At 39.9% G+C, this 25,299-nt stretch overlaps 1 protein-coding gene across 1 annotated transcript; it reads left to right on the top strand.

The window, feature by feature from the left end:
- Positions 1 to 11,082: 11,082 nt before the first annotated feature.
- LOC102401029 (cysteine sulfinic acid decarboxylase-like) lies at positions 11,083 to 13,164 on the top strand. Its single transcript, XM_044943453.2, has one exon. The coding sequence runs from the start codon at positions 11,273 to 11,275 to the stop codon at positions 12,806 to 12,808; it is 1,536 nt and encodes a 511-aa protein (XP_044799388.2). The 5' UTR covers positions 11,083 to 11,272; the 3' UTR covers positions 12,809 to 13,164.
- Positions 13,165 to 25,299: the final 12,135 nt, after the last annotated feature.

Here is a 25,299-nt window from a genome sequence, read left to right as displayed (position 1 = left end):
ATGGGGAACACATGTATACCTGTGGCGGATTCATTTTGATATTTGGCAAAACTAATACAGTTATGTAAAGTTTAAAAAAAAAAAAACCTCAACATTCACAAAACAGCATGGCATCTGGTCCTATCACTTCATGGCAAATAGATGGGGAAATGGTGGAAACAATGTCAGACTTTTTTTTTTTTTTTTTTTTGGCTCCAAAATCACTGCAGATGGTGACTGCAGCCATGAAATTAAAAGACATGTGATCTTAAAAGAAAAGCTATGAACAACCTAGACAGCATATTAAAACATTACTTTGCCAACAAAGGCCCATCTAGTCAAAGCTATGGTTTTTCAAGTAGTCATGTATGGATGTGAGAATTAGTATATAAAAAAAGATGAGTAACAAAGAATTGATGCTTTTGAACGTGCTATTGGAGAAGACTTTTGAGAGTCCCTTGGACTGCAAGGAGATCCAACCAGTCGATCCTAAAGGAAATCAGTTCTGAATATTCACTGTAAGGACTGATGCTGACACTGAAGCTCCAATACTTTGGCTGCCTAATGAGGAGAACTAATGTATTGGAAAAGACCTTGATGCTGGGAAAGATTGAAGGTGGAAGGAGAAGGGGATGACAGAGAACGAGATGGTTGGATGGCATCACCGCCTCAATGGACATGAGTTTGAGCAAGCTCTGGGAGTTGGTGATGGACAGGGAACCCTGGCGTTTTGCAATCCATGTTAGTCACAAAGAATAAGATACTGAACTGAAGTGAACTGATGACCTGTGAAAAGTCAAAATTTTAGTTTCTCAGTCATGTTTGAGGATACTTTGTGACCCAGAAGACTGTAGTCATCAGGCTCCTCTGTCCATGGAATTCTCCAGGCAAGAGTACTGGAGTGGGTAGACATTCTCTTCCCTAGGGATCTGGGCTTGTGGTCACCATCTGAATTGGTGGACAGTGTTGGGCAGCTGAGTCCTTCATTGGGTGAATAGAGGCAGAATTGAGTTAAATTGTAGGACATCCAGCTGCTTTCAAAAATTGTTGATGGTGGAGAAACCTTCCCACCATGTTGGGAAACCTTCCAAACATGTTGGAAACTGGATGTGCACAATCCTTTCAGAAATAATTAAAAAAACAGCTTAATTAATAAGACCTAACCATGTAAATATTGGAGAAGGAAATGGCAACCCACTCCAGTGTTCTTGCCTGGAGAATCCCAGGGACGGGGAAGACTGGTGGGCTACCCTCTATGGGGTCGCACAGAGTTGGACACGACTGAAGCGACTTAGCAGCAGCAGCAGCAGCAGCAACTATGTAAATGGAGCTTCCCTTGGGGCTCAGCTGGTAAAGAAGCCACCTGCAGTGTGGGAGGCCTGGGTTCCTTCCCTGAGTTCGGAAGATCCTCTAGAGAAGGGAAAGGCAACCCACTCCAGTGTTCTGGCCTGGAGAATTCCATGGACTCTATAGCCCATGGGGTCACAAAGAGTTGGACATGACTAAGCTACTTTCACTTCAACCATGTAATAAATACTACACTTTCTAAGTCATGACTTTGAGGTGTCTGCTAACAAACATTTCATATGAGAATTTCTCTGAATTCTACTGATGATATAATCATAACACAGCTCATATAATTGTGATTTTTTGCTATACTACTGGAAGGAAATTCTAAATATGGATTAAAGATTAGTGAAAATAAAGATATTAAAAATCTTTATTGAAATTTATAGATCTCCTGATTCTTATGCAAGAATCCTGTGTTAAGAAAGTCTGTTCTTGAGTGCTACAGTAAAGTAAGAATTTTCACTCACATTCTGTGTACACTGTCTAAATTTTAACTCAAATGTTCTTACTTTGTCAGTTAGCGCCCCCAAAATCAATTAAAAGTGGCAGCAATTTCAGGTAGTATGTTTTTACTGTTCTCTTTGATACCACTAGAATACTAACACTATAATTCCAAATATCATTATTTTTATTCAGATTATTTTCAAAAAGGATTCAGGATTATTTAACTTATGATGAGAGTCATGAAATTGTACTGTTTAAATGAAGACATGAATTGAAAATCCATATGAGGTGTGAAAAGCCTATGAGGTGTGATATTATGATTTATAAGAAATAAATATTTGGTCTTCTTCCACAGCTCCTGGCTCACTGCTCTCAGAACCTTTAGAATTTCCTAAGTCATAAGAGCAATGGAAGTATATTTTGTCATAATATTTGGTTTTATTTTCCATTTCTACAATCTGCTTCAGAGCCATAAAAGTGAAATGGATATCTTGTTATTCATAATAAATCCTTTCCACAACTGAGTTTATGATAATTATATGACTTTTGGAGAGCAGTTAAGGGTGGGGCTAATTGCCAAAGAAACCATTAATGAAAATGGAGACTGAACTTTTGGTTCACCATTTGATTTTCTGGGAGGAGAAAGGGACTAGACCTTAAAGCACTCCCCAGTGATCAATGATTTAATCATGCCTGTGTCATGAAACCTCCATAAGAACCCAAAAGTGCCTTCCTTGGGTTCAGATGGTAAATAATCCCCCTGCAATGAAAAAGACCTGGGTTTGATCCCTGGATCAGGAAGATTCCCTGGAGAAGGGAATTGCAACCTACTCCAGGATTCTTGCCTGGAGAATCCCATAGACAGAGGAGCCTGGTGGGCTACAGTGCATAGGGTCACAGAGTCATACATGACAAGTGACTAAGCACACGCCACACAAAAATCCCAAAAGAAGGTGATTGGAGAGCTTCCAGGTTGGTGAACAAATGAAGATTTGGATAGAGTGTCTTGGAGAGAACATAGAAGCTCTGTGCCCTTTCCCCATACCTTGCTCTATGCACCGCTACCATTTGGCTTTTCCTCAGCTGCATCCTTTTACAATAAATAAGCAATCCTTTTCTCTGAGTTCTGTGAGCCAACAAATTAATCAAACTTAAGGAGAAGGTCGTGGGAGCCTTTGATCTATAGCTAGTTGGCCAGAAGTACAGGCAATAAGGCTTCCCAGGTGTCTCAGTGGTAAAGGATCCATCTGCCAAAGCAGGAGACACAAAAGACATGGATTCAATTCCTGGGTTGGGGAGTTGCACTAGAGTAGGAGATGGCAACCCACTCTAGTATTCTTGCCTGGGAAAGCCTATGGGTAGAGGAGCCTGATGGGTTACAGTCCATGAAGTCACGAAGAGTTGGACGTGACTGAACACACACATATGCAAATAGCAAACAACGGGACTTGCAATTTGCATTCCATGGTGGAGGAGATCTTTGAAAACTCTGATTTGTAGTCTTGTAGGGGGCTACCTAGAAGCACAGGTAATAACTAGACTTGCAACAAGGATGTGAAGCTGGAGTAGGGGCAGTCTTGCGGTCTGAAGCCTTAAACAATGGAATCCAACACTCTCTCTGGTAGATACTGTCAGAACTAAGATGAATCCCTGAACACTCTGCTGATGTCCTGAAAACTGCTGTTTGTGTGGGGACCTCTCAACAGTGAAAGCGGGTCCATGAACCAATTTTACCAGAGGAATATGAACTGAACATTTTGTCAGAGATTTAATTATGTTTCTAGTAATTTCTATACTCTTTTATGTTATAGAAGTAAACTCTATATATAATCTTTTATGCTATGACAAATAAAAACATTTTTCATAGACTATACTTAAATTATTTTTTCCCCAGTTTATTTTTCAAATCCCATATTTTAACTAAAGCACTGAATTCATAACTCCTCAAGAGAAAGAAAACATGAAGCTATGAGACAGCCTAGATTTTAATTACTGAGTTATATTTTTACATGTTATAAAAAGAAAAATTTACTGCATTCTTTTCAGAATTTTGAATGACATGCCAGAAAAATTTGATACCATGATATACTAAAAATACAATATTCTTTGTCATCTTAATCATTCAGCAATTCTCACCAATCTGTAGGTAATATTGAATATTGAATCCCAGGGAAATTTCAGCTTGAGCTTCTCTGCTTCATTGTCAAGTGATTGCCTATTCAGAAAAAAATCCTGCACATGTTGGCACAGGAATTTAAATGAAACTTCCTGATGACTGCTGCAAGTTAGAAGCAACACCTGCTGCCTTTTTGAAATGATTTCCTTTTTTTTTTATTTTTTTTTTGGTTTTCAGTGGGCTCTGTTTAATGAGTTCTAGACAGATGCTTGCATCAGATGTCACCTTGCACAGCTGGGGCTGCTGAGTCAATAAGCACATTTCTGCTCGATTCTTGTCTCCTTGTTGGCATAGCTGCCCTCCTTTTCAGTACATTAAGTTTGAGGTTAGGGTGTGGATGATTCCACTGAGCTCGGTTTTATTTGGGATCAAAATCTCATCCCATGCAGATAAATCGTCATCCTCTTTTTCTTGGGTTGAGAGACTTTGGTACATACTTTCCTGGATCTCTCTAGTTAAATATCTCAGGAACAGAGCTTATGAAAAAGAATACTTTCCCAAATGAGGCAAAATATCAGCAATTTGAGACAATAAAGAGTTTTCATGAGTTCATTGTGTACATCTTTTCAGTTTATCAGTGATATCATCAAAAGAGGGGGCCCACCAATGTGGATTGGAGCTGTAGGGAGAAAACAGTCTCCGTAAGAATTGTTTCAGTCCAATAATGTCTACTGGACCCAGACTCACTCTAACCAAGTTAATTTCTTTAAACAAGAAGGTTTATGAAAAGCACAAGTAATGCAGAGCCAATTTATTTCAGAGACATGTAAATTTCCAAATGGGAAATCACTTTTCTCATGGTTCTTTTCCTCTTAAGGCTTCCCCAGCAGCTCAAACAGTAAAGAATCTGCCTGCAGTGTGGGAGACTGAGGTTCTATCCCTGGGTCAGGAGGATTCCCTGGAGAAGAGAATAGCTACCCACTGCAGTAATTTTCCTGGAGAATTTCATGGACAGAGGAGCCTGGCAGGCTACAAAACAGTTGGACACACCCGAGCAACTAACACCTTTCCCTCTCAAGCAAAGAAGGAAAGAGAGGAACAGTTGAAAACTCATTGAAATCATCACTGAATCTTACATTCAAACCAAATATTAAATGGATATTTGTGCTTTTCTGACATGTCTTATTTCCAGATAATACACAAATGTTACAAAGTAAAGAGAAAGTGATAACATCCTACTTGTTATGACCTAGAAAAAAGTTTTCCCTTGGATATAGATTCCCATTTGAATGATGAGAAGTAAAATATATGTAGAAGGATTAATTTTCAAAATAATCTCTTCCTCTCCAAGTTTGGAAGCCAAGATATTTTTTAATAGAAATTTCAAATAATGGATGAAAAAAATTAATGGAAAAGCCGAAAGGATCCTGTTAAGAAATTTGTGGACCATCCTTGATGGTCCAGTGGTTAAGAATCTGGCTCGCAATACAGGGAATGTGGGTTCAATCACTAGTCTGGAAACTAAGATCTCACATGCTGCAGAGCAACACCTGGGCACTACTTTTGAGAGTCCTTGTGCCACAACAAGGAGCTTGCGTGATGCAACTAAGACTAGACATGGCCAAATGAACAAACAAACAAATAAGATTATTGGGATAAAAAGAAACTTAGGAAAGGAGCAGAATACACTAGAAAAAAATTTAAGGCAATATTTTAAGACAGTGTTTCAGGCCCTGTTCCAATATTCACATTTTTAGGGATTTGGAAAAATCACTTGGCTCAGACAGAAAGGCATCTCTCTGCAATGTGGGAGACCGAGGTTTGATCCCTGGGTCAGGAGGATCCCCTGGAGAAGAGAATAGCTACCCATTCCAGTATTCTTGCCTGGAGAATTCCACAGACAGAGGAGCCTGGTGGGCTACAGTCCATGAGGTCATAAAGAATCAGAGACCACTGAGCAACTAATACTTTCACACAAAAATCACTTAACCTCTCTTTTGAGTCACCTCATCTGGTTTTATATGGAGTTTTTATATGGATCTGAGTTAAATCCACCCATTCCAGTCCATTTTAGTTCATTGATTCCTAGAATGTCGACATTCACTCTTGCCATCTCTTGTTTGACCACTTCCAATTTGCCTTGATTCATGGACCTGACATTCCAGGTTCCTATGCAATATTGCTCTTTACAGCATCAGACCTTGCTTTTATCACCAGTCACATCCATAGCTGGGTATTCTTTTTGCTTTGGCTCCATCCCTTCATTCTTTCTGGAGTTATTTCTCCACTGATCTCCAGTAGCATATTGGGTACCTACTGACCTGGGGAGTTTCTTTTCAGTATCCTATCATTTTGCATTTTCATACTGTTCATGGGGATCTCAAGGCAAGAATACTGAGTGGTTTGCCATTCCCTTCTCCAGTGGACCACATTCTGTCAGTACGAACAAAGCTAGTGGTGATAGAATTCCAGTTGAGCTATTCCAAATCCTGAAAGATGATGCTGTGAAAGTGCTGCACTCAATATGCCAGCAAATTTGGAAAACTCAGCAGTGGCCACAGGACTGGAAAAGGGCAGTTTTCATTCCAATCCCAAAGAAAGGCAATGCCAAACAATGCTCAAACTACCACACAATTGCACTCATCTCACATGCTAGTAAAGTACTGCTCAAAATTCTCCAAGCCAGGCTTCAGCAATATGTGAACCATGAAATTCCTGATGTTCAAGCTGGTTTTAGAAAAGGCAGAGGAACCAGAGATCAAATTGCCAACATCCACTGGATCATGGAAAAAGCAAGAGAGTTCCAGAAAAACATCTATTTCTGCTTTATTGACTATGCCAAAGCTTTTGACTATGTGGATCATAATAAAATGTGGGAAATTCTGAAAGAGATGGGAATACCAGACCACCTGATCTGCCCTCTTGAGAAATTTGTATGCAGGACAGGAACAACAGTTAGAACTGGACCTGGAACAACAGACTGGTTCCAAATAGGAAAAGGAGTATATCAAGGCTGTATATTGTCACCCTGTTTATTTAACTTATATGCAGAGTACATCATGAGAAACACTGGACTGGAAGAAGCACAAGCTGGAATCAAGATTGCCAGGAGAAATATCAATCACCTCAGATATGCAGATGACACCACCCTTATGGCAGAAAGTGAAGAGGAAATAAAAAACCTCTTAACAAAAGTGAAAGTGGAGAGTGAAAAAGTTGGCTTAAAGCTCAACATTCAGAAAACGAAGATCATGGCATCTGGTCCCATCACTTCATGGGAAATAGATGGGGAAACAGTGGAAACAGTGTCAGACTTTATTTTTCTGGGCTCCAAAATCACTGCAGATGGTGACTGCAGCCATGAAATTAAAAGACACTTACTCCTTGGAAGGAAAGTTATGATCAACCTAGTTAGCATATTCAAAAGCAGGGACATTACTTTGCCAACAAAGGTTCATCTAGTCAAGCCTTTGTTTTTCCTTTGGTCATGTATGGATGTGAGAGTTGGACTGTGAAGAAGGCTGAGTGCCGAAGAATTGATGCTTTTGAACTGTGGTGCTGAAGAAGACTCTTGAGAGTCCCTTGGACTGCAAGGAGATCCAACCAGTCCATTCTGAAGGAGATCAGCCCTGGGATTTCTTTGGAAGGAATGATGCTGAAGCTGAAACTCCAGTACTTTGGCCACCTCATGCGAAGAGTTGACTCATTAGAAAAGACTCTGATGCTGGGAGGAATTAGGGGCAGGAGGAGAAGGGGACCACAGAGGATGATATGGCTGGATGGCATCACTGACTCGATGGACCTGAGTCTCAGTGAACTCCAGGAGTTGGTGATGGACAGGGAGGCCTGGCGTGCTGAGATTCATGGGGTCGCAAAGAGTCGGACACGACTGAGCGACTGATCTGATCTGATCTGATCTTTGTATGGATCAAAGGAGATACATTATAGAAGTCTGCTTTGAAAATTGAAAGGTACAATAAGTGTATTGAATGTTACTATGAACACTGACCAAGAGGAATTTCTTATTTATTCATATTTTTCCAAAATAAATATATAGCTCTCACCCCACCCCCCAAATATATAAGTACTCCTTGAAAGGAAAAAAAGTGCATGTATTGAGTGCCTAATAATTTAAATTGTAGTAGGCATTTTGTTGGGGAAAGAGGAGAATTGATGAGCACTGAGAAAACAGAGGAAATATATATATATATCTTTAAAGGGTTCAATTTGGAGAAGGCAATGGCACCCCACTCCATTACTCTTGCCTGGAAAATCCCATGGACGGAGGAGCCTGGTAGGCTGCAGTCCATGAGGTCGCTAAGAGTCAGACACGACTGAGCGACTTCACTTTCACTTTTCACTTTCATGCATTGGAGAAGGAAATGGCACCCCACTCCAGTGTTCTTGCCTGGAGAATCCCAGGGATGGGGGAGCCTGGTGGGCTGTTGTCTATGGGGTCACACAGAGTCAGACATGACTGAAGCGACTTAGCAGCAGCAGCAGCAAAGGGTTCAATTGCTGTCACCAGATATCCTGTGTTGTTCTCTCCCTCGCAGTCCAAGGTCCCAAGAACAACTAACCTCAACAATCAAGGACCTGGTGGGGGCCAAGTAAGCAAACTTGCTAGGTGATAAACAGATTTAGTCAAAAATATAAAATACACCATATGAGAAGTCTTGAATTTGTAAACGTGTATGTCACCATGACTTTGAAAATGTTCCCAAATGAGTAGGCAGACTAGAATTAGCATTTCAGCAATCCATGAACCCTAAAATTGAAGTCTTCTGGTGGATTTCAGGATTTTGAACTGTAACACTCCCAGTCAACAACTCTGGTTAAAATACATACATGGGTTTAAAGAACATCCACAAAGTATTAGTGACTAATTTTAAAACAAAGTAATATGGCAGGGGAAAAATATTCTAAATTAAAAAATAAACAATAATAACACCAATATCAAAAACAGTCCCAATCCTGTCATATAAATTAAAGCAAACTAATGCCAGAGCCACAGATAGCATTAGACCAAGAAAAACTGAAAAATATTAATGAACAACCAAAAATCTTAAGTGATAAGAGTGCCTTGCACAATGCAGGCAATGTAACTATATGCTATGCCTGTCTCATGCATATAACTCTGCTCTAATAGAGGTCCCGTGATTACATGTTTAATTGCATGAAAGGGAACACAGTGATTTTACTCCCCATTAATCATTGGATTCAATTTGCCTGATTTTTCAGGAGTCTTTCATTTGTAAAAAAAAAAAAAAACAACAACAAACAGAATTCAATGTCAAACTAGCCAAGCAGGAGAGAGAATTTCTCAGTTCTAATTATTTAAAACTATAACATGGATCAAGGAATATCCTCCAAATTCATTCCCTTTTTCTTCATATCTTGTTTCTCCTGGCTCACTTTTGGAGGAGATAAAAAGGAAAAAAAAAATGGCTGCTGCAAAATATAGAATCCTAATAATTTAGCAACACCAGAAGAAAATTTCCTTTCTTCTCCCAGTATCCCCTACATAAGTTCTGGAATTTATCCTGAATTAAATAAATAGAAATTTATTCTATTTATTCTAATCAAGCAGATGCTTAATTATGGTTCAAATATCCATTCTGAAGGCAACATTAAAATCAAATATACATATACATATATATATATATATATATATATATAGAGAGAGAGAGAGAGAGAGAGAGAGAGACTTGTGTCATACGTCCAAAATAAGACAGGGGTATTTCGTCTTGGAAAAAATAAGTTTCTCCTTCCAAAAAGAGGAATGGATTCAGGGCCTGGGACAAAACAGAGACAAAAACAAATCAACAGATAACTTTTTACTTTTACCCTTTAAACTGTATACTGTAATTTTAAAATACCTCTTTATAGATGGCTTATAGGTTAATCTGAAATTCATCTTCTCTTTTGAGAAATAATGTAGGTAAAAGTAGATGGGAAGAGCAATATATGTGAAAATAGCATTTGGGTACAGGTTAAAAGAAGTATAAACCAGATTTTCCAGAGCAGTTAAACTTTTAAACGTTTAACATTTTCAAAACAATCATTCTAGATATTTGTTGCATCACTTGGTTACCATAGCATTCGATCACATGGAGGCTGTCTCATTAACGTGCTCTTTTCTCGCCAATAAAGCTGAGTCTAGGTACATAGTGAGATGGAATCTTATTGACTTGTCCTCAATAGGCAGCTGGACAGCCCACAAGACCAAGGGATCAGAAGACCTGAGTCCACTTCCTACACTGGACACTACGCTGCTGTGTGACCTTTGACAGTCTCAAAGGCTTTAGGTTTCTAATCCTTGAAACAAGCATGCTAACAAAAATAATAACTAGGGCTTGTCTTACCTAACAGCAAAAAAAACACAGATTTCCTTTCTTTTTCCCAACCATAAACTATCCACCTTCTGGGGCTTCCCTGGTGGCTCAGACAGTAAAGCATCTCCCTGCAATGTGGGAGACCCAGACTCCCTGCAATGTTCGATCCTCTGGGTTGAGAAGATCCGCTGGAGAAGGAAATGGCAATCCACTCCAGTACTCTTGCCTGGAAAATCCCATGGATGGAGGAGCCTGGTAGGCTACAGTCCATGTGGTCGCAAAGAGTCAGACACAACTGAGCAACTTCACTTTCACCTTCTTTGAAATATTTAAGCATCCAGTTGCTTTTGATCTTATTCAAGCATACATTATGTCCTACTATTGTTCACTCCTGCCTGGAGAAAGGAGGCTTCCCAGGTGGCTCAGGGGTAAAGAATCCACCTGCCAATGCAGGAGACACAGGTTCAATCTCTGGGTCGGGAATATCCCCTGGAGAAGGAAATGGCTACCCACTGCAGTATTGTAGCCTGGAAAAATCCCACGGACAGAGGAGCCTGGTAGGCTACAGTCCATGGGGTCCCAAAAGAGTTGGACACGACTTAATGATTAAACAACAGTAGCATCTGGGAAAAGATGAATTCTGCCTGAAGCTACATTATTGTAAATGCTTTCCTATTTAAATCAGTGGCTTGTTTTTAAATAAGCTTTTTTTTTTTTCTTTATGGAGCTAACATTTAGGAATTATTATGTTGTGTTCCTTTATTTTAACTGCAAGAAGAAAGCATCTATTAATTTTTTCACTCTTTTCTATTTGTTTCTAAACTCAGTGTCTGGTGATGAGACTGTTTACTGTCTCAAAAATGTATCTTCCCTCCCTCCCTCCAGCCAGCCAGCCGCTGCGCCCGCCGAACGCACCCGGAGAGCCCAGGAGCGCGCAAGGCGCGGCCTCCAGCTGTCTCCACGCTGCGCGGTGCCTCCTCCAGGCCGCAGCACTCCGTGCCAACCCCGTGGCCGCCGCTGCCCCGGCCGGGACCGAGATTTTCTCCTGATGGCTGACTCTCAACCTCTCCTCTCCTTTGATGGGGACCCTGTGGCTGCAGAAGCCTTGCTCCAGGATGTGTTTGGGATTGTGGTGGATGAGGTCATTCGAAAAGGGACCAGTGCCTCCGAGAAGGTCTGTGAGTGGAAGGAGCCCGAGGAGCTGAAGCAACTGCTGGACTTGGAGCTGCGGCACGAGGGTGAGTCACAGGAGCAGAGCCTGGAGCACTGCCGGGCCGTGATCTGCTACAGTGTGAAGACCTGTCACCCTCGTTTCTTCAACCAGCTCTTCCCAGGGTTGGATCCCCATGCCCTGGCCGGGCGCATTGTCATAGAGAGCCTCAACACCAGCCAGTACACGTACGAAATCGCCCCTGTGTTTGTCCTCATGCAGGAGGAGGTGCTGAAGAAACTCCAGGCCCTGGTGGGCTGGAGCTCTGGGGACGGGGTCTTCTGCCCTGGTGGCTCCATCTCCAACATGTATGCAGTGAACCTGGCCCACTATCAGCGATACCCAGACTGCAAACAGAGGGGCCTCCGAGCACTGCCGCCCCTGGCCCTCTTCACATCGAAAGAGTGTCATTACTCCATCAAGAAAGGAGCCGCTTTTCTGGGACTTGGCACCGACAGTGTCCGAGTGGTCAAGGCAGATGAGAGAGGGAAAATGATCCCGGAGGATCTGGAGAGGCAGATCAGCTTGGCCAAGGCCGAGGGTGCCGTGCCATTCCTGGTCAGTGCCACCTCTGGTACTACAGCGCTGGGGGCCTTTGACGCCCTGGAGGCAATCGCGGACATGTGCCAGCATCACGGGCTGGGGCTGCATGTGGACGCTGCCTGGGGTGGGAGCATCCTGCTGTCACAGACACATAGACATCTCCTGGCTGGGATCCAGAGGGCTGACTCCGTGGCCTGGAATCCCCACAAGCTCCTCTCCACAGGCCTGCAATGCTCAGCTCTTCTCCGGGACACCTCGAACCTGCTCAAGTGCTGTCACGGGTCCCAGGCCAGCTACCTCTTCCAGCAGGACAAGTTCTACGATGTGGCTCTGGACACGGGAGACAAGGTGGTGCAGTGTGGCCGGCGTGTGGACTGTCTGAAGCTGTGGCTCATGTGGAAGGCACAGGGCGAGCAGGGGCTGCAGCGCCGTGTGGACCAGGCCTTTGCCCTTGCCCGGTACCTGGTGGAGGAGCCGAAGAAGCGGGAGGGATTTGAGTTGGTCATGGAGCCTGAATTTGTCAATGTGTGTTTCTGGTTCGTGCCCCCCAGTCTGCGGGGAAAGAAGGAGAGTCCAGATTACAGTAAAAGGCTGTCTAAGGTAGCCCCAATCCTCAAGGAGCGCATGGTGAGGAAGGGTTCCATGGTGATTGGCTACCAGCCCCATGGTACCCGGAGCAACTTCTTTCGCATGGTCGTGGCCAACCCTGCACTGACACGGGCTGATATGGACTTCCTGCTGAACGAGCTGGAACGGCTGGGCCAGGATCTCGGAGTCGCTCCATCTCGCTGCTGGCCTGGGCCCCTCCCCCCACCCTCGCCATCTCCCTGAATCTCCTCCCTACCTTCTCAAGAAGAAACTCACTAGGAAACAAAGCTGCCTTCATTTTTATGTGCTTTGACCCACTAGCTCTCCTGTAAATTTTGGGCTGGCCAAAAAGTTGGTTCTGGTTTTTCCTCATAACATCTTATGGAAACATCCAAATGAACTTTTTGGCCAACCCAATATTTGATATTAAGAGGATGTTTAAATAAACGGTAGGATATCTATATGGTAGAATATTACTCTGCCATTTAAATTGTATTTACAAAGAGGACTTTTATAGATAGGAGAAAAATAATTTTAATACAATGTTATGTTGAGAAAGCTGGATATGACTGTATATATGGTAATATCTGACCTGTATTCAAAAATACATAGGAAAAGACTGATGAGATGGAATATGCCAAAATATTAATAGTTTTACCTGGGGTGGGATTATAAGCAGTTTGAAAATGAACTTCTTTATGCTTTTTGTGCTCCCCACTTTTATGATATAATGAATATCTATTACGTTTATAATAGGAAAATAATAAAAGTTAAATTTTCAGCCATAAAAAAAATGTATGTATAATACATATGATACATAAATATAAAATAAGTATAGTCATTAAGAATATATAGTTGTATATTTTATAATTAATTTAGGAATAATAAATTTATAAATACAAATATATTTAGGTGTATATATTTATATATGATTTGAATATATTTTATATGGTATAAATATGTACTTTTATATGTAAATATATAATGGTATATATTTATATATGAATGTAAAAATACAAGGCACATATATATATATAGCTAATGTAGATATAAACTTTTATATGTCATTGTATATATCATATTGATATTATATGATTATATATTAATTGCAATTAATTATATAGTAGTATAGCATATGAATATATAATAATGTTAGATATATATTTATGGGAGGGAGAATAGGATATTTTGGTTTATTTTAAGGTCATACACTTTATAATATCTCCCAATAGCAAAATCTCCTTTGTTTTATTAGTATTTTTAATGAAATGTTTTTAATATTTCATGACATATTTTGTTTGTTGTTGCTAGTACTATGTGAAGGTCATCTATTTTTAGCCTTTTTAAAGTTTGGTATGTTGTGTTTCTATTTCTGCTGGCCTCAGGTATTGTTTAATCTCTTTATTGAACAAATGATTGTTTAGGATCTGATTTCTACATATTTGTAAATTTCAACTTTCCTTTTGTTATTGATTTCTAGTTTTATTTTATTGTGGTCAAAAATGATGTTTGATATGATTTTGGTCTTATTTTCTCAGACTTGCTTTGCTCTTCGATAGAATGTTCTATATATGTCTGTTAGGCTCTTATACCATAAAGTACAATTGAAGTCCAACATTTCTTTATTGATGGTCTGACTGCATGATCTATCTCTTGTTGAAGATTGGTATTGAAGTCTCCTAATATTATTGCATCGTTATGTGTTTCTTCCTTTGCATCTGTTAATATTTGCTTAATAAATGTGGTTTTCAATATCGGATGTGTATCTATTTACTATTGTCATATTTTCTTGATGAATTGACACTTTTAGCATACAGTACCCTTCTTTATCTCTTATTACAGTCTTTGTCTTAAAGACTTATGCAAATATAGCTTTCCCAGTTTTTTTTATCACATTTGCATGGCATATAATTTTTCATTCCTTCTCTTCCTTCACTTCTTTTTTATTTTTCTCTTTTTTATTTTTTATAAAATAAAATGTAAAATATTTATTTTATATATTTATACATTTATATATTGTAATATAATTGCCATTGCCGTTGTCATTGTAGTAAAAGCCAGCAGCTTGAGTTCTTAAAGAAGAAGGGAGTGTCTTGTAGGCAGCATATCATTGCACATTTTAAATCTATTCAGCCACTCTACATTTTTTTATTGAAAATATAATTTATTTATTTTAAAGTAGTTATTGATAGGTAAAAATTTACTATGGCCATCTTGTTCATTTTTTCTAAATATTTCATAATTTTTCCCCCTATCTTCTCCTACTGTCTTCCCTTGAGATTTGATCATTTTCTCTAGTAGTATGCTTTGATTCCTCTCTCTTAAAGATTTTTGTTTTATGACTATCATGAGTCCTGTATAAAACATCTTATACATATAAAAATCTATTTTAAACTGATAACTTCGATTGTATACAAAAACCCTACCCTTTTCACACTCTACATTTTATGGGTTTTTGCCACAATTTTCATATTTTTAATATACTTATGAATGGATTATAGTAGCTATCATTATTTTGTTACATTATCTTTTACACTGTATACTAGACTTAAATGACTTCACACGCTATTATAATATCAGAGTATTTTGAATTTGACTATACATATTTTACCTGTGAGGCTTTTTTTTTTTTTTTTTGGAGGATGCCTTACAATACTATGTTGGCTTTTACCATGCAACAATGTGAGTCAGTCATAGGAATATGTATGTCCCTTCACTTTTGAACCTCAGTGAATTTTATATTTTTGTGTTACTAATTAATGTCCATTTCACTTCAGCTTGAAGAAATCCTCTTAATGTTTTGTAAGGCAGATCTGGTGGTGATGAATTTCCTCTGCTTTTGTTTTTCTGGGAAAGTCTTTATCTCTCCTTCATTTCTGAAGGGCAGCTTTCCATTGTAAAGTACTCTTGGTTGCTAGGATTTTTTATTTTTTTTCTTTTAGCACATTGAATATATTATCCCACTCTCCTGGTCTCTAAGCTTTATGTTACGATATACACTGATAGAATTAGGCAGGTTCCTTTGTATGAGATTAATTACATTTTTTCTTATTGTTATCAAGATTCTCTCTTTAGCTTTGATTATTGATGGTTTGACTACAATGTGTGTTAGTGAATTCTCCCCTGGGTTGTGTGTGTATGGGGATGTATGACCTTCATGTATGCACACAGCAAGAAGAAGGTGCTTAAGAAACACAGCAAACACAGTTTGTAGCTATAATAATCACAAACACATAAAATCTCTTCTAATTTTTAAAAGCAGGCAGATCCTGGTTTTCATTACTTCCTGATCTATGCATTCTTATTTGTAAACCACTGATCTGAATCTTGCTTTCTGGGAAAATCATTACTTTAATTATGTAGATATCCTATAGAGTTGCCTAAGGGGCCATATTTTATTTTCTGTTTCCTTGGCAATTTCCCATTTCTCTTGTTTTTACAAACCCCAAAGCAGCTGAAGATGTCAGTTCAGCTTCCATTCATTTTTTGTTGCCCATTATTCAAATGGTAAAGAATCAGCTTGCAATGCAGGAGACCCAGGTCTGATCCTTGGCTCGGGAAGATCCCCGGGAGAAGAGAATGGCTACCCACTCCAGTATTCTTGCCTGGAGAATTCCATGGACAGAGGAGCCTGGTGGGCTACACAGTCTATGGGGTTGCAAAGCCTTGGAAATGACTAACTAACACTTACACTTTTCTTGAGGGAACGCCTAAACCAAGGTGTCTCTGCCTTGAATCCTACATCTTGCCTTTGTTGAAGTTTTGTTTGTACAGATAGACTGTATTTCTTCTTTATCTTTGACACCATCCTTTCCATTGACAATCTTCTCTCAGCATGTATACTCTTCCACCTTAAGAACAGTTCTCACGTCTAGTTCATTCACTTCAAAGTCTGGCTCATGAAATCTTGGATTCTCTTGCTCTCGCTCGCTCTCTCATGATTTTTACTCATCAATCCACCTTATTTGAGCTTCAACTACTGTCTTGGTTGAGAAACTTTTTAAATAATGTCACAATTAAACACCTAATTGCTGAAACATGTATGCTTCTGTCTTTTTCTTGAACTCTAATTCATCTGATATTGTTGGTCACCTTCCACTTTGAGACACTTTATGGATAGTTACACATTATAAATTAGGCTTTGACTTAAGAGGGACAACTTATGTAGTGACTATATACTAGGCACATTGTTGGGTGATTTGTTCCTCAGAATATCTCCTTGACATTGAACAGTTAGTTCCTTTTTGCACTGGTGAGCACTGTATTATTCTTGAAACATACCTTTTCATCATTTTTCTATCACTTTTTTTTATCCTGGAGTCCTAGTTTGGCTCCAGACTTATTTGCCCCTTCTTCCTCCTAACTGTTCCCAAGGATTTAAAGTGAATTCCTTTCCTCTTGATAACCCCAAAGGTCTTCTTCATCCTTTAATGTGTCTGACCATGTGCCCTGATAGCAGTATTGCTGAAAGGAGTAAAATGACTAATTCTGCCCCATTTTGATGTTCTCAAAGTCAGGTTTCAAGATCTTTAATTTTTATCACTTTGTCTATAAATGAGTAGGAGACAACAACAATCTACATAACAAAAAAGAAACAACACTAATAATTATTATTATTAAATGAGGTAACACAATTTTCAAAGTTTTTTAAAAAGTGTAGTTAATGATTTCCTCAGATCAAGTACTTCCAGATAAACAAGATGGATTTAAAAAAGGCAGAGGAATGAGAGATCGAATTGCCAATATTTGCTGGTTCATATAAAAGGCAAGAAAATTAAAAAAAAAAAATCTACTTCTGCTTCACTTACTACACTAAAACCTTTGACTGTGTGGATCACAAAAAGGCTGCAGAAAATTCTCAAAGAGATGGGAAAACCATAACATCTTACCTGCCTCCTGAGAAACCTGTAAGCAGGTCAAGAAGCAACAGTTAGAACTGGACATGGAACAATGGACTGGTTCATAATCTCAAGATTGGGAAAGGAGTACGTCAAGGCTGTATTTTGTGACCCAGCTTATTTAACTTATATGCAGAGTACATCATGTAAAATGCAAGGTTAGATGAAGCACAAGCTGAATCAAGATTGCTGGGAGAAATATTAACAACCTCAGAAATGCAGATGACACCATACATATGCCAGGAAGTGAAGAGGGGCTAATGAGACTCTTGATGAGGGTGAAAGAGGAGAGTTAAGAAGCATGCTTAAATTCAGTGTTCAAAAAAATGAAGATCATGTCATCCAGTACCATCACATCATGGGAAATAGATGGGGGAAAATGGCAACAGTGGCAGATATTATTTTCTTGAGCTCCAAAATCACTGTGGATGGTGAGTGCAGCCACAAAATTAAAAGATGATTGCTCCTTGAAAGAAAATCCATGACAAACCTAGACAGACTATTAAAAAGCAGAGACATAACTTTGCCAACAAAGGTCCATGTAGTCAAAGCTATGGTTTTGACTCTTGAGAGTCGTTTGGACAGCAAGCAGATCAAACCAAGACAGTCCTAACAGAAATCAACACTGAATATTCCTTGGAAGGACTTATGCTGAAGCTGAAGCTCCAATACTTTGGCCACCTGATATGAACAGCTGACATTAGAAAAGACCCTGATGCTCGGAAATATTGAGGGCAAGAGGAGATGGGGGCAGCAGAGGATGAGATAGTTAGATAACATCACTGACTCAATGGCCATGAGTATGAGCAATCTCCAGGAGACAGTGAAGGACAGGGAAGCCTCATGTGCTACAGTCCATGCAGTGGGGGTCATACAGTCAGATGTAACTGAGCAACAGCAACAACAGGCCAACTAACTACATTACCTTTTTTGTCTACTTTGTGAAAAATTAACACTATGAAGGCAGCTGTCATTTGCTTGTGCCAACTGTATCTTAAAAATATGTCTTCTTAAAGGAGATCGTGCCATTTGCAACAGCATGGGTGAAATCTGAGGACATTATGCTAAATGAAATAAGGCAAGGGGTGAACTGGGAAGATGTTGATCCAAGGGTACAGAGTTACAGTTATATGGGATGAGTAAGTGTAAAGATCTAATATACAACATCATGACTACAACTAATGATACTGCACTGAGTACTGGAAATTTGCTAAGAGAATAGCTTTGAGGTGTTCTCACCACACATAGACAATAGGGAAGAACAAATCTGACTCCACTTTATATATGTTGGCTTTTTTTGTTTTGTTTTGTTTTGTTTTCCTTTATCCTTTGTATTCTATTGCTTTTGTTTCAAGTCAAGAAAGTTGCCTATAGCCTGAAATATACAAAATAACCCATTCTCAATGCTCTCACCTAGAAGGGGATAACTCTTTTCAATTCATATCAAGATGAAAACTTGAAGAATAGAGAACAACATTTGTCTTATTGGAACTTTATAGGAACCTCGTGACCTGACCTATGTTGACAGCTGTGAGAACAAAAGATTCCTACTCCAAGAAGTTTGTAGCAATCAACCACACCTCTCTCTCATCTTTTCTTTAAAAATGATTTGCTGAAACCCTCAGTTCCCAAATGGGCTTCCCTTGTAGTTCAGTCGGTAAAGAATCTGCCTGCAGTTCAGGAGACCTGGGTTCAATCCCTGGGTTGGAAAGATCCCCTAGAGCAGGAAATGGAAACCCACTCCAATATCATTGCCTGGAAAATCTCATGGACAAAGAAGCCTGGTGATCTGCAGTCCATGGGGTTGCAAAGAGTTGGGCACGGCTGAGCAACTAACACTTACTTACTTACTTCAGTTTCCAAATGGTTCCCTAAATATACAGCCCTTCAGCTGTCTTTTCCAAAGATATACTGGAAGTCTTAATGGTGAAATGAAGCTATATAAACTTCATTTCTCTTTCTTGCCATGTTGGCTTACAATCTCATATGCACAAATAATTGAACAAAGAGAAAACCAAAGGAGGGAACAGAAACCAAGTTGGTTAGAAACTCTTGAATAATATATACCATTTACTAAAGAGTAAAGAGTTTGTACGGATTCCCAGGCGGCACTAATGGTAAAGAACTTGCCTGCCAATTCAGGAGACATAAGAGACATATTTCTTCAATCCTGGGTGGGGAAGATCCCCTAGAGGAGGGTGTGGCAACCCACACTAGCATTCTCACCTGGAGAATCCAATGGATACAGGAGTCTGGTGGACTACAGTCCATGGGGTCGCAAACAGTCAGACAAGACTGAAAAGACTTGGCACACACACGAAGAGTTTGTAAAGAAAGCATATTTTTTTGGCTTTTCTTTAACTTCTTGCCATTTATAGGTATCAGATCAGATCAGATCAGTCGCTCAGTCGTGTCTGACTCTTTGCAACCCTATGAATTGCAGCACGCCAGGCCTCCCTGTCCATCACCAACTCCCGGAGTTCACGCAGACTTATGTCCATCGAGTCAGTGATGCCATCCAGCCATCTCATCCTCTGTCATCCCCTTCTCCTCCTGCCCCCAATCCCTCCCAGCATCAGAGTCTTTTCCAGTGAGTCAACTCTTCTCATGAGGTGGCCAAAGTACTGGAGTTTCAGCTTCAACATCATTCCTTCCAAAGAAATCCCAGGGCTGATCTCCTTCAGAATGGACTGTGGATCTCCTTGCAGCCCAAGGGACTCTCAAGAGTCTTCTCCAACACCACAGTTCAAAAGCATCAATTCTTCAGTGCTCAGCCTTCTTCACAGTCCAACTCTCGCATCCATACATCACCACAGGAAAAACCATAGCCTTGACTAGATGGACCTTTGTTGGCAAAGTAATGTCTCTGCTTTTGAATATGCTATCTAGGTATACTATATACTGATAATTTTAGAGAAATGATATAAATATGCCACAAATTATTGACTGTGAATTTATCTCTTTTTACCATGTAATATTTATAATAGCTCTTATGCCAGTCCCATAAAAGGTATCAAATGTAAAATATTTTACAAATAAGTCTTATTGTCATATCTCAATACCAACTTTGCTTTCCTCTGAGATAGACAAAAAAAATTCCATGAAGATAAGGAAAATCCCAGAAAACAATGTTGAATGGTATAGAATCAAGTCTTTATAACTTAAAGGAAATTACAAACGTTTCCACTTGCATTTGAATTTCCTACATTTTTAGCTAAAATTATCTGTTAGCATAATGTGATGTTTTCATTTGAAACGTGCAATTTATTCCAGGAAAAATACACACCAAATCACACTGACTTTTGTTAGACATAGTAAACAAATGTGAATAGCACAGAATGCAAATAAATTGAAATAGATTAAAGGTTATTGGTGGTGTGAAAATGAAATCTATTAATAGTACGTGTTTTGCTTTAAGAAATATTGCAGATGTCTGAGAATTCAAAATTGTTAACAGTGAAGCTAATAATTCTTGTTCTAGGGAATGTAGTTTACCTAAAACAAAACAAACAAACAAACAAAATGGGATGGCCATATAGGACTATGTAATTGTAGCAATAAACTAATGGTGTCCAAGAAGTCACTTCAAATTTTAGTAGCTTGAAACATAGCCATGTAGCTTACCCAAAATTCTGCTGGTCTGCTTGACAGTGTGCTTAAGGCACTCCTGCAACTGTAGTAATCTGTCAACAGTTTGGCTAGGCTCAATAATTAAAAATAAACCATTCACGTGTTTGTGATAGCTACAGGCTGGCCATTTTTCTCTAGGAATTTAGTCCTACCCCAGCTTTTCTACAGGTGGCAGCATTCCCTAGAAGTACTGTTGAGTCCTCTGTTGGTGACATGTTTACTGATGTCCTTTGACTATAGCAAGTCGCATGACCAACCCAGGACTAGTGTGGCTTGGAACTACACAAGGACATGGATAGGAGGAGGAGAGACTGATTCATTGGTGGTCACTACTGTACCACTTTAACACAATAATTCATCATATATATGTCTAATATATCCCTACTACCATCCATGAGTGTGAATAGACAGTGGGTATAAGTGAGTGAGTGAGTGAGTGAAAGTTGCTCAGTTGTGTCTGGCTTTTTGTGACACCATGGACTGTAGCCTGCCAGGATCCTCTGTCCCTATAATTCTCCAGGCAAGAATACTGGAGTGGGTAGCCATTTCCTTCTCCATGGGATCCTCCCAACCCAGGGATTGACCCCAGGTCTCCCGCATTTCAGATTCTTTATCATCTGAGCCACCAGGGAAGCCCACTGGGTATAAGAGGTGCAGTAAATAAAAGCCACAGGGACCATAAAAATTTAAGAATTCATTTCCTTTAGCTGCCAGCAAACTCAGAGGAGGAATTAATTATCACCTCTTCTCCCAAACTGCTAATCTGTTGAATCCTGCAGGCAGAAAATAGTGAGAGTGCCAAAGACTGGTTCTGTAATAACTCTGGTTCACTTGCTGTCCACTGTTGAGACACTGTTTTTGTTTCATAACCACTGGTTTCCTTTTGTATGAAATGGAGGGGTACTAGGAGGGCTTGGACATGAAGAATTGTGGCTTGAACTGGAGCCGAGTCATCCTGAGGAAACACTTTCAAGGCGCTGTTAATCTTGCAGTATGAAGGGGAGACCTGGGTTGATATTCATTTTTAAGATTTAAAAGCTATCTGACATGTTTGCCTTCTAAGCAAGTTTAGTGCTGCTATATAAGCAGCACATGGAAGCTGAGAGCAGCTTAAAAATGTGGAAATAATGAACCTTGCTCCTTTTCTGCCATAAGGGCATCAGGGAATCTTCACTTCTCTTTTGCATGCCTGGAGGAATGAATTTTATCTGGTAGTATTGGACTTCTTTTCTGTCTTCTCTTTTCCTGGTTCCTCTTTCCTTGTCCTTCTTGTTTCTTTACTTCAAGTCAGCCATTGTATCATGACTATCTATTGTTAAGAATACTCAGTGGCAACAAGCCATATATCATGAAAAGTGAATTGCCCCTTGGTCCTCTATCAGATATCTTTCCATAAGAGAGGTATATTTCCATGAAATTGAGCTTCCTTTCTTAGTACTGCATAATACATTCTGTTGGGTCTAATTGGAAGAGACTGGTTTGTCTTTTCTTAGTCACATCTTATTCATCCTTTCCCATTGGCATCTACTTTCCTCAGACACATTCGCTATTCTAATGAGCAGTGCCAAATTATTTACCATTCCCCTTTAGATAAACCATTTCACTTCTTTCAATAGATCGAACATGACCCACCTTACCCCAACTGACCTTTCTTGGCATGTTTCTTGGTGTGTTCTTTCTCTGGATTGCCAAGTGACATTTAAAAGTCAATTCATTCAAAAAACCCATCATCCCTTTATTGGTATCCCCTTTCCATACCAAGATCAGTATCCTAAATTCTTGATTCCAACAGGCAGCAACATTAGGGAGTGATGTCTGACCCCGAATTTTTTGGTCATGCTTTCTATAGCCAGACTTCAAGTCTTGGAAATTCTATCTTCATAATATCTCTCTCACCTTATCTTCTTTCTTTCCATTGATTTTTTTTTTAAGTAAATCATCAAAACTTTTCTCTGTGATTCCTAAATCTCTTTCTTTTCTTTTCTCTATTTTGTTCCTTTCAATCCATCCTAAATGAGATTATCAAGTTCATCGTTCTGAAGCTTACTTTTTCTCATCCTTTCATCTACTCTCTCTTGCCTATAGGAAAAAGAAACAGCCAAACAATGTTCAACAAGTTTGTGTCTGAATCATAATCACCATCTCTATGGTATTTTGAGGGTTCTAAAGGCTTTACATTTTTCTTAGTCACCCTTGCTCTGTAGGCTAATCCTTCTACCCCACCTGTTCTCTTTTCTCTGGCCTGGATTAACCCAAACAAATCAGCTACTTTTCCCTTAGCTGCCTCTGTTTGCAAAGTTCTCCTTCCATGAAGCATTGCGTTACTGAAGTATGCAAGGATTATTGAAATAAGAAATAATGGCATATTTAACAAAATGTCATATTTCTATGGTCTTAACATTGTCCCACCAAAATGCATATGTTGAAATCTTAATGCTCATGTGATGGTATTAGGAGGTGGGTTTATGCCCAGTGCTGAGGTCTTGAGAGTGGATCCCTTGTGAAGGTGACTAGTGTTCTCGTAAAGGAGAGCCCACAGAGCTCTGCAGTCCTCCTCCCACCATGAGGACACAGAAAAATGACCCTGACTGTGAACCAGGAAGAGACTCCTCACCAGAGTATGGCCTTGATCTTGGACTTTCCAGCTTCTAGAAGTATAAGAAATTAATTTCTGCCATTCATAACTTACCTAGTCTGTGACACTTTGTTGTGGCAGTCTGCATGGACTAAGATGCATATCTAATGGTCTTTCTGAGGCAACACAGTGCTTTACTGAATTATTTTGTCCCTAGTAACCTGTCCTCATGTTGCACTTCTGAGCCCATATCTAAGTTTATGTTACATCTCTGTTCTCTAAGCTTTACCAAACTTCTCATAAGTAAATTCTTCACATTTTCTTCCAAGTATAAATTTAACCTTCCTAGAGTGAGTAGGAAGCAAGGAGAGTGGTATTGGTCCCCTGATCCTCGCTTTCAATTTTGTGTCTTTCTCATTCTTTTGTTGTATTGCGCTTTCGGAAAACCCTGACTTGTTGAGCCAGACTCAACAGATTGAAGTTGCGATACTTTGGCCACCTGATGTGAAGAGCCCACTCATTGTAAAGGACCCTGATGCTGAAAAAGGTTGAGGGGAGGAAGAGAAGGGGGCAGCAGAGGAAGAGATGGCTAGATAGCAACACCAACTTAAAGGACATGAATTTGAGCAAACTCTGGGAGATAGTGAAGAATAGGGGAGACTGGTGTGCTGCAGTCCATGGATTGCAAAGAGTTGGACACAACTTAGTGACTGAACAACAATAAGGAGTTGTTCAAACGGAACCAATGGGTAGGGCAAGCATATACCCATCATTTTCATGGTAGAATTCAAGTTCCCTAGGAGAAGGCAATGGCATCCCACTCCAGTACTCTTGCCTGGAAAATCCCATGGACGGAGGAGCCTGGTGGGCTGCAGTCCATGGGGTCGCGAAGAGTCGGATACGACTGAGCGACTTCACTTTCACTTTTCTGCATTGGAGAAGGAAATGGCAACCCACTCCAGTGTTCTTGCCTGGAGAATCCCAGAGACTGGGGAGCCTAGTGGGCTGCCATCTATGGGGTTGCACAGAGTCGGACATGACTGAAGCGACTTAGCAGCAGCAGCAGCAGTACTTCATGATCTAGCACCTACCTCCCCAGCAACTCTTTTGTTCTCTAAGCAACATTCTTATTTGGACTTCCTACAGTGAATACTAAAATGGTTGCATGTCTCTGAAGCATCATGTTTCCCTTCCTCTGTGTCTTCTATCTGTAATGTGACATACAATTTCCTTTCCAAGGCTGTAGGCAGCTCAAACATCATCTCCTAAAAACATCATCTCCTTAACTCGCCTCTCTCTACCTGTGGTTCTCCAGTCCTCATTAATGTCTTCTTATATTCTGTTAAATAATATGGACTGTGATTGTTTCTTGGAGATGAACTATACACACCCGTGTGTGTGTGTGTGTGTTTGTGAAAGTCGCTCAGTCAAGTCCAACTCTTTGCAACCCCATGGACTATACAGTCCATGGACTTCTCCAGGCCAGAATACTGGTGTGGGTAGCCTTTACCTTCACCAACGGATCTTCCAACCCAGGGATTGAACCCAGGTTGCCCACATTGCAGGCAGATTCTTTACCAGCTGTGCCACAAGGGAAGCCTAAGAATACTGGAGTGGGTAGCCTATCCCTT

Source organism: Bubalus bubalis, chromosome 5, assembly GCF_019923935.1.
Source record: "Bubalus bubalis isolate 160015118507 breed Murrah chromosome 5, NDDB_SH_1, whole genome shotgun sequence".
In the NCBI taxonomy this organism is placed as follows: domain Eukaryota; kingdom Metazoa; phylum Chordata; class Mammalia; order Artiodactyla; family Bovidae; genus Bubalus; species Bubalus bubalis.
The sequence above is the reverse complement of the archived record's forward strand: the minus strand, read 5'-3'. Positions and strand labels throughout refer to the sequence as shown.

Bases quoted from the DNA above. Each gene is read 5' to 3' on its own strand.
- LOC102401029 (XM_044943453.2), top strand. From the start codon at position 11,273: ATGGCTGACTCTCAACCTCTCCTCTCCTTTGATGGGGACCCTGTGGCT.